The 10,114-nt window shown below is 37.8% G+C and overlaps 1 protein-coding gene across 1 annotated transcript; it reads left to right on the top strand.

Annotated features, from left to right (window-relative positions):
• Nucleotides 1-973: 973 nt before the first annotated feature.
• Nucleotides 974-2,252, top strand: LOC149154214 (uncharacterized). Its single transcript, XM_089441083.1, has 2 exons — nt 974-1,554; nt 1,657-2,252. Exons 1-2 carry the CDS (start codon nt 1,144-1,146, stop codon nt 1,819-1,821), a joined length of 576 nt encoding a protein of 191 aa, XP_089297209.1. The 5' UTR covers nt 974-1,143; the 3' UTR covers nt 1,822-2,252.
• The last annotated feature ends 7,862 nt before the right edge of the window (nt 2,253-10,114 follow it).

Here is a 10,114-nt window from a genome sequence, read left to right as displayed (position 1 = left end):
GAATTCGAACTACTTGTATATATAGGCTTTAGGTGAGGTCGAATTTCCCTGTTTGAGGCCGACTTGATCTCCTTGAGGTCGACTTGGTGTGGAGGTGTCAAATACCTAATTTGACTCAATAATAAATATTTTTACATGATTCAAAAGCCCAAGAAGGGTCTCATAAAATGTACAATGACTCTAATGACTTAATATAAATCCTAGGAGTCCACAATGGGGACTTTGACTAATAAAAGATGACCCAAGCATGACACCTATGCTTTAATAAGTCATTGTAACAATAATAAAAAAATTATTTTTCATTCTTTTGACAAGTACATTACATAATCACTCAAATACATTTATGAAGACCGAACCTAGTTACATTCTTCAACATTTTGTACACTTGAAGACCTTTCCAAAGATGCAAGAATCACATTCAATAGAGTTCATATGCAAAATTGATGTGCCCTGCAGGTTGACCTATTGTGTTGACCATCATGGTAGGAGAAGATGCCATGTCAACCCCCATTACTCATGCACATGGTGCTAGCCACATGTGGACTTTCAAAAAACTTTGAAGGTCCAAAATTGTAACTCTAGTTGAGTGTTGAGAGAGTCAAATCCTACCCGTAATTGGCTATTGGCCTATGTTAAACACTAGGCTGCTAGGAGGAGTAGGAGTTCCATTCTATGCTATTGCATCTTGTTCCACAATTGAGCAAAGCAATTGTGAGTTGAAAATTAGAGAGTAGAACACAGGGAGCTAAAACTATGTAGAAGTCTTACACGCCATAGGTATTAAGTAATTCCATAGTAAACATGTATTTCTTTATACTTGTGTATTTCCATACCAAAAAAAAGAGAGTAAAACAACCTCACTTTTGCGGAATATTCTAAAAACAAAATTTGTATTTATTAGACAGTATATATATGTCAATTTTTTTTTAATTCTATACTTTCATATATTTCTAGATGTGTTATTAGTGGTAACAATTCGATTTGAGGCTAACGTGTGAGGAATTTTAACATTCCCCGGGGTTTCACCCCAATATGACCTGGTTCTTAGGACAAGTACATCAATGATAACAAACCAATCATCCCAATACAATATCCCTGCATAACTTGGGCACCTTGGACACCTTGGAGACCACATCCGCAGCAATGGCTGTGCCAATCCTGCAAATAGGTACTCTTCCTCCTCAATTTCCTGGACTCATAAGTACAAAATCTCATAGAGACAACCGCCATACTTTGCCCTTTCTAATATCTCAACTCCACGGCAGGAACAAATTGGTCCTCAGACATATTCGAACCAATGCACTGCGCAAAGAGCTCAGAGCTGATTCTTCATCCAAGAGGGAAGAATCTGCTAGATTGAATCCAACCCTGAGCATCCAATTTCCTATTTGGATTGAATTGTTATGGAGGGCGTCTCCAGCGTTTGGGGATGAGATTATCGAACCAACACAGTCTCAAACAGCGATAGAAGTTGTGCCCGATACTACTGAAAGCCAGTTCATTTCCATTCTCCTCCTTGCTGCCTTCATTGCCCTCTCTTTGCTCACCGCTGGGGTAAATTTTCATTCTTTCCTCCATGTTTTTCTCTACTGCATTTTTTCAAATTCTTTACCCTATACCGTAAGTAAATAATTCAATTATTGTACTGTTCAACAGGTGATCTACCTCGTAGTTACGGACTTTTCAGATAAACGTGAGAGAGAAAAAATGTTAAAGGAGGAGGAAGCTAAGAGAAAGAAGGAGAAAAAGCCCAAGCGGATTAAATTAGCCAAGTCTGGGCCCAGAGGTTTTGGACAAAGGCCAGAAGAAGAGGATGATTAAGTAACATTACAGCAGGTGATTTCTGGGCTTCAGTGAATTGTATTTAAGCCCTTTGCACATGTTGGTAAACAATCCAGATCCACAGGCTTGCACAACCTGTATATTATATAGCACTTTGCAGGGTTTTTTCCTTTATGGATTTCAATCAATTGCCCTATTCATTGTCAGCATCAAGCTTAAACGGAGAATTATTCGTCTCAGACAACAACAATTTTTTTGGTACTTATCATTTCTCCCCTGGCTAATTGTTACTATTACTATTGCATTCTCTAAAACATACATTAGCAGGAAAGCAATGGTGGCTTTTGAAGTACTGCATGCACCAAAAGCATTTAGTACTCTAGTAAGCCAATTCAGAAGTCTGGGTTTTGGGTGCAAGTCCCTGAGATAATGTTTTAGGCACGCCGGTTCTAACATTGCTTAGGGATGCATGTGTGTTTTGTGAGCCCCTTTGTTTGTGATTTTTATCTTTGTGATGCCTTTAAATACAAGCTTTACTTAGTTAGCATAAATCCACTGTAATCCTAAATCTATTAATCTCCCAGATTGATCAAGGTTAGAAATGATTGAGATAGCATCTTAGAATTTTTATTTATTTTTTAAATCAAATTGATACTTAATAGTTTTAGGTGAAGATGGATTTATGCTAGTTATTTTTCTGTTTTTATTATTTAAGTCAACTTCAACGTTACACCCTACACCTGAGCTAACGTTACACCCGAATGGACCTCTCGGCACAATTACACGGCATATCTCTGGTTCAAGATTTGATTCCACATTAATATGACCTATGCTATAACTTGTATTCAAACTCTGTACAACATAGCCCTGGGAATAAATAGGCTAAGACAACAACTTTTCTTAACCATTTTCCATGTTTCTTGTTGGATTTGAAATTTTCAGCTCGGGATCAATCTTCTACATTTGGCGACGTATCATGGATAATTTTGTTGCTTAAGTGGCCACTGTGGAAGGAAATTTAATTATTCATTGTTGGAAGTTTCAATCTCTTAATATCTTCAAATCTTTCTTCTTTAGCCTTTACAAGATCATGAATAAACAGCCACTATTTAAAAATTGTATCTAGATTTATAGGTATTCCTACATGCCTGCCATATTAATCATTTGCCTTTCAAATACTACCATTAATTGTCCTTTTTTTATTAAGAAGCTGGAAACAAGGCTTCTGTTTAGTTGTTCCCATGAATAAGAGATGGTGCTTTTCCCATCTATATTGGGGAGTTAGAACTAGAATACTGTGCCGTGGCTGGAACAGTTCTATGGTACGAGATTCTGCATAAGGAGTTTTAATTTCCAGTTAAATAGCCAACAAGGAAAAAAACATAACATGTCCCTATTGCTATTTAAATATCAAGGAACTTTGAGATCTGAAATATTGCTCTTGTGCCAAACTCCTGGTCCAAAAGCTTTTTGGTTTGGCATTTTTGTCCTAGCTGCAGAAGTTTGACATTTCTTGTTAGACACATAGTCAGGGCACGCTTCCCAAGTCACTGAGAAAACGAGGGCACATAATAATGACAGAGTTAAGATTAAGCCCTAGCAACGAGTTTCATGGACTCAAAATGGTAAACAAAAGATCAGTGACCAGTACAGAGTTTAAAGAGAAATAGATCACTCAAAAGTATTTTTAACTGCATAACTTCTTTAAAATTTGTCCAAGACCAACTAATTACCCATTGGCGAAAGACATAAGGGAAGATTCACCAAATGACAACCAAATCTCAAAAAAGATCCAAGCCTAATGAAGCGTTCATAGCATAAGATTTCTTGAACAGCACTTGCAGTACCTTTAATACAAAATAAGGGGGACATTCCATAGGTCTCATGATTTGTTTCCCTCGTTTCTTTATTGTTTACAACTGTAGACCTGAAATAACAGCAGAAACAATTCCCCCCATCAAAACTGAGAAAAAAGAAGGGCACTCCACCTACAAATGTCAAGCAAAAGATCTGGCATCCGTTTAAGAATGATTCAGGCCAGCAGGTTACACCTTCCTTTTGGCAAGACTTCCGACCTAATCAAGAATTTAGACAGCTCAATTTATCAGGTACTTCTTTTGCTGCTGAGGGTAGTTTTTGGAATAAAATGAAACTTTCCTTCATATTCCATGACCAGAAGTTTTGCCATTGAGATTCTGCATTTCACAAGTTGCTTGTTAAGCATGTATCCTTGTAATATTTTGTAATATTTCATTATCTCAGTGATTTCATGTTAACATCTCTACTTAATTAAGAGTCTGTGCAACTTTTCTTGTCATCTTATAAGACTAACGACCTACACTGTTCCCTATTTGGACAAATGTCGATTGAGCTGGGTTGTATACACACGTAGTCGTTGTTTTATAAACTTCTCATAATGTCATTCAAGTCTGCAATTTTTTCCTTTCAAGTCAAATGTTCAAGTGTTTTTGATAATGTCTTTCTTTCGCTTAGATAGATGTTAAACTGCTTAGGTCTTTGGCTTAATACCATCCGTGATTGGTGCTGGAGGTCATTACTGTGCAATCTTTGAACAGGGTGGAGACAACTTTAGAATCCGTGGTAGAATGTACTATGTGGGATTAAAGCCAAACACACTTTGTCCCAATTTTGAGAGCATCATGCATAATGTGGCAATGATGTGCTCCCAGGAATTTTATTTCTTCTTGTATTTTACAATAAAACTCTTTTCTATTTTGGTATCCATTTTGTTCAGTAATTTCGACAAACAGTCGATAATGCATCATCGATCTCAAAATTGAGAGTTCCATGAAAATCACTTTTAGTGTGAAGATATTTAGTAGAAAAGCTCTATGTAGTTTTGGATACTTTGAACGGCAAGCACAAAGCAAGTGTACTCTAATCTTGTCTGCGACAGAACCAGTAAAGTATGTATATTCTGCTTAATTCTATACTTCTAAAGACTTATCACTTGGTTAAGAGAATGTGGGATATCTACTACTGAAAGTGCCTTGCTATTCAAATTGACTTGTTTTTCTGGGCAATTTTGGCTCTAAATCTGGTTGGAATTATGTCAAAGTCTGAGTTCCATCTCTGTGAGGAGAGTTTTGTCTATGAAACTTAGCTTTGGGGTTTTGACCAATTTTAAGACTAGTCAAATCATCAGTTTTCCAAAAAAAATCAAAATACATAGAAATGAGGAGAGCTATGAAACTTGGCTCTGGGGTTTTGGCCAATTTTAAGACTAGTCAAATCATCAGTTTCCAAAAAAATTGATCAAAACGCATAGAAATGAGACTTAACCAGAAAGAAAAAAGAAGAAGATCTGAGTGCCCCATATCAAGTGTGTTTCTCAAACACCCATTTCCCAATATAGAAATGGACCCTGGGGCGTAATCGTGATATGATATATCACTGTCAGTCTTTTTCTTTCTTTATTAGTAACATTGATCAAGGGTCCTTGGTGTTTTGTCCCATGAGTGTGTGAATGTCTTTTGGTTCGTTTGTAGGACAATGTACGACGATGCTGAAAAAGATTAAATGGCCCGGGATTAACTCAGATAAACAAAATGGACTCTGGTAAAAAATTGGTTTGCATGTTTTGGTTTTTTCATTTTTCATTTTTTTTAACATATTTTTTTGCACCTTGATGATCTTTTCACTTGCTCAAAAAATTGTGATTTTGGGTGATTTCTTAGTTTGGGGAATAACTGAGAAAAAATTGGAAAATCAATTTTTTTATATTTTATATGAGGAATATATATGTTTGGTCTTTGAGAGATTATTAATTTTCGATAATAAGGCTTGAAGTTATTATATCAAAGCTAATTATATCACTCTCAAGAATTAAAATTGTGTGGGAAGGATCCTAATCATTCCTTCCAAGTTCCAATTATCCGAGATAAACTCAATTAACAAAAAAATTGTGAATTTAAACAATATTACCAACTTTAATGACTCTTTTGTCTGTAATGAATATAAACTAGCAATTTCCCTCCATGCAAAGCGTGGACGTAAAGAAAAATTGTGTTTGTCAATGCAGAAATTGTATAATTTTCCCTCATACAATCAAGATAATGATATGATGACATGTACATTTAGAGGAGATTTTTTTCTCGTCAAAAGTCAATTAAGAATATGGAACATAAAGTAGTATATACAATGTTGTATTTTGTACCTGTAAAATTTACCTACATACGTAGGAATTGTCTACATTTCGATTCTGATGAATACCCAAGGAGAGGAGAATACATGATAATCCAACACTCAGGATCAGCTTGCCACACTGAAAAGGAAAGCTCAGAACCTTAAATGTCCGCAACTTGTGATTGCAGTTCCTTTGAAGCTTGTTTGAACTTTGAAGCTTTGTTTGTATTTTGTTGTCCCAATTCTGCTCTGCATATTCAGAACTTACTATGATTCAGGATCTGAATGTATAAAGAATCGATTGAAGTGATTGCCTGAAATCACATTCATGCCTGACATCCCCATTGCAGTGCATTGAAGTATTGAACTCTACCATCTGCATTCTGCTCAAATGCTGCATTGAATTCCACAAAAACAGATTCATCACGTTAATACCTGGACTGTGCATCGGAAATTTTTAGCCTATGTTTCATAATAAATATAACAGCAACTCATAAATGTTGGTCAATATAACTGAACGCAATGCGTTTTATGTTCTCAAGCTCATCCTTGATCATGCAGGGGAACCAAGTAAAGTATGGAGATTTTGAATATTCGAGTAGCATGTGGAGTTTCCCTCTAAACAAGTAGATATGATTTGAGTGTGTAGGTTTTCGCAGTTAGTCATAATGTTGCTTGATTTTTCTAGAGACAAACTGTGTAAAATTTTGAAATATATTAAGAGTTGACCTGGTAAAGTGAATTTCAGCAAGAATAATAGCATTGCTCGCTCTTGTGAAAATGCAGTTGAGATCAAGTCTTGTAATTTCCTCTATGGAATAATTGCCCAAGGGAGGACAACGTAGCCTATCCAACATCGTAGGCTATAATTATTGATAAAGGGGAAACCTATTATCCAATGTTTTAGGGCAACATTGTATAAATTTTGGGGTAGTTGGTGCAAAAGGCCCAATTTAGTAGTTACACTTGTAACCCCTCACATGAGAAACCCCATGAGGAATCTATAAATCAAAGAGTGGTGGAATCATTTTCTCATCATCAAATTGAATTGGATTCTCTCTGTTTTCTTTAAACCCGAAGCTACAATGGTTTTAAGGCCCGATTTTCTTTGTCTAGTTTCAGTGGAGGTGATCCCACTTTAGCTAGATCTCCCTTTCCCTTTTCTGTTACAACCTGATCTCTTGGAATAACTCAGATCTGTCTATCCAGCGAGGAGGAAATTCTCTGATTGATCAATAGGCTCTGTTTTAAGGCAGGGGACATTTTCCCTACAGTTCCAATTGAAGAGTTTTCTGAGGCAGTGGATCCTCTGTGGTTTCCTGTGAGGCAGCGCAGGCAAACAGAAGTCAGTGAGGCCCTTATTTAGGCAGTGAAGCTCATTTCCTGTGGTCTGTGCAGCCACTGAGTCCCTGGTTAAGCGAGCAAGGGTTTTCTGTCTGAGGTTGATGGAAGGAATTGTGGTATAGCGGCTTATAACAGAGGCTGCGGAAGACTCTCTTTGTGGCACCACATGCATATTAAGAGCCCTATCTTATGGGCTACCGAACTTCTGGTCAAGTAATAGTCCATGCTAATATTGAAGTTCATTGTGGTGTCTAGTTGGTGTGTGAGTTTCATTCAAAGGAGAACCTGATCGCTACAAGGCTGGGCAGTAAGTTAATCCATCTGTGATTGCCCACAGTGAAGCCCAAATTGTTGAAGGAAAAGCAGCATCGTATCTGCGGCACCAAAGCCAATCCGAGGCCAACAAAGATGTTATCCAGACACTAGCGAAGTCCTTTCTATCATCTGTCCAGATGCGGTCAAGCATCGAAGGTTCTCTGCTTAGTGTTGACGTGAAGGTTTGGAGGCAAGGCATCCTACACAGAGGTATTTAAGGGCTGCAACTAATCACCGGGAGAAGGTTCAGACTTCTGTTGCAATAAGCTTGGAACAGGAACACTTGGATTGCTTAATACTAGTATAAGTTACAGTTGAATGCTGGTTGACTAAATCACTGACATCGCAAATCAGTACTATATTGGTGGATTACTGGTTGGATAAGTTGATGTTCATTGGGCAGACAACCCTGTTTTATGGTGTTTGTGGTGGAACCATAATTGCTGTTGAAATTTTGTATATTTGCGCATTACATAGAAAAACAGTCCATTGGTATACGAATGTGCACGGTTGTTGTATAATTATCTCTCCGATTTGTTGGAAACCCCAGACAAAATTAGAACCCAAAGGGCAAAATTCTCATTGGGATATTACAGTGGTATCAGGGTTGTGCATCCTTCCAACTTGTGAGTGTATGAACCCTGTATGCTTCCAGAAGATACACGTAATGTTATAGGCAGAAAGAAAAGAATTATCCGTAGGTTAGCCATGGGAATAGGGAAGGACGAGGAGGACTGGATACTAATGGCCTCTTGCATGTGTTAATCCATGGGCAAACAGAAATAACCAATTTTCTAGTGCAAGGGCAGCAGCAAATAGCCCAGGTGCAACAACAAATGGTGCAACTCATCCAAACCATAAACAATTTGAGTGACAAGGTTGCTAATGGTTTGAATGTTGGTAACAGGGCTAGTGTTGAAGGGATCAACAACCATAATCTTGGCCCCTTCAACACTTTTGTACAGTATAATGCCAGGGAAACCAATATAAGTAATCATGGACCCTTACTTCCTCGATTTTTAGATGGTCAGCTAATGGCAACCCAAGGAGCAACAAAGCAGAATGGACCTTTAATTGAATACTTTCGATAGTATGCGGCACTGAAAGAAAATACATGAGCCGCCATATCTTTTCAAGAATGTAGCAATATCAAATACAAGAATAGACCTAAGGGGCAACATAATCAAGATCTGATGTGCAAGGTAGGAAAGCTATCCATCTCCTCTTTTGATGGATCATCTAAATGCTCAACAAGGGCTTGGATTCAAAAGTTGGATACCTACTTCCGACTTAATCCCATGTTGGAAGAAGATGCTATCAAATTTGCCTCATTACACTTGGAAGAGGAGGCATGTGAATGGGGGTATCATGGACTAGTCACATTGGAGTACTCTAGCATAACCTCATTTGTGGACTTCACTCAACGATTAGTAGAGCATTTTAATCAAGAGGATCCTAATATACACTTTAGAGAGTTAGCACAACTGAGTCCTACATCTCAGAATTCCAACAGCGAGCAGTCATGGGGACAATATTTCTAAACAGAGGTTGGTTATGCTCTTTGTAGAAGGTCTAGTTGAACCATTGCACGAGTGGCTCAAGGCCTTCAAACCTACCACATTGTTGGAGGCTATCACCAAGACTCGAGATATGGAAGGTGCAACACCAAAGGCGAAGACCCCACCCATACAACAAATTCCTCCGAAGGACAAGGACAAGAAGGCATGTCAGAATGACGAAACCAAGAAGGATCGGTTGCATGAAGAAACTCATAACAACTTAGAAAGAAGCTTTGTTTCACTTGCAAAGAGTCGTGGGAACTTGGTCATTGATGTTTGGGAAAGGGAAAGATTCATTACATTGAAGTAGTGTTTAATAGCAGTAATGAAAATGATACAACACCGACACCAAGCAAGGGGCCTAGCATTTCCGAAGAAGTACCGCCCTTAGAAGAGGTGAATCGAGACAAGAAGCCATGCCTAGAAATTGAAGGAGGCATTGTCACCACCCCTCAAGGGTCATTAAATATCACACTTACAAAATCAAGGGTGTCATACGAGGACAACGAATCATAGCATTGATTGATGGTGGAGCAATGTACAACTTCCTTGATGCAGTAATGGTGGTAAGGAGAGGCACCCCTACCCAGAAATTTGAAGGTTTCGAAGTGAGGGCAATTGATGGGTATAATATGACATGCACACAAGTAGTTCCATGTTTGAGCATCACATTAGGTAATTATACACTTACTAATGATTTTTATGTTATAGAATTGGTATACACCTACTAATGATTTTTATGTTATAGAATTGGTAGATACTAATGTGGTGCTAGGAGTATAATGTTTGTAATTGCTAGGGAGATTTGTAATGAACTTTTAAGTGATGGAAATGGAATTTCGAGACCCAAATGGCAACAAGGTAGTATTAAGAGGCATGACCAATTTTGTTTTTCCACGATACTGGTGTCTAGGATAGAATCTTAAATCACAAATGCTACCAAACCAAGTATCACAACGAGTCTACTT

The sequence above is a fragment of the Pinus tabuliformis genome, chromosome 9, assembly GCF_031772625.1.
Source record: "Pinus tabuliformis cultivar Carrire ecotype Pingquan chromosome 9, CPIR1, whole genome shotgun sequence".
Taxonomy (NCBI): domain Eukaryota; kingdom Viridiplantae; phylum Streptophyta; class Pinopsida; order Pinales; family Pinaceae; genus Pinus; species Pinus tabuliformis.
Note: the sequence above shows the minus strand (reverse complement) of the source record. Positions and strands in the feature narration are given on the sequence as shown.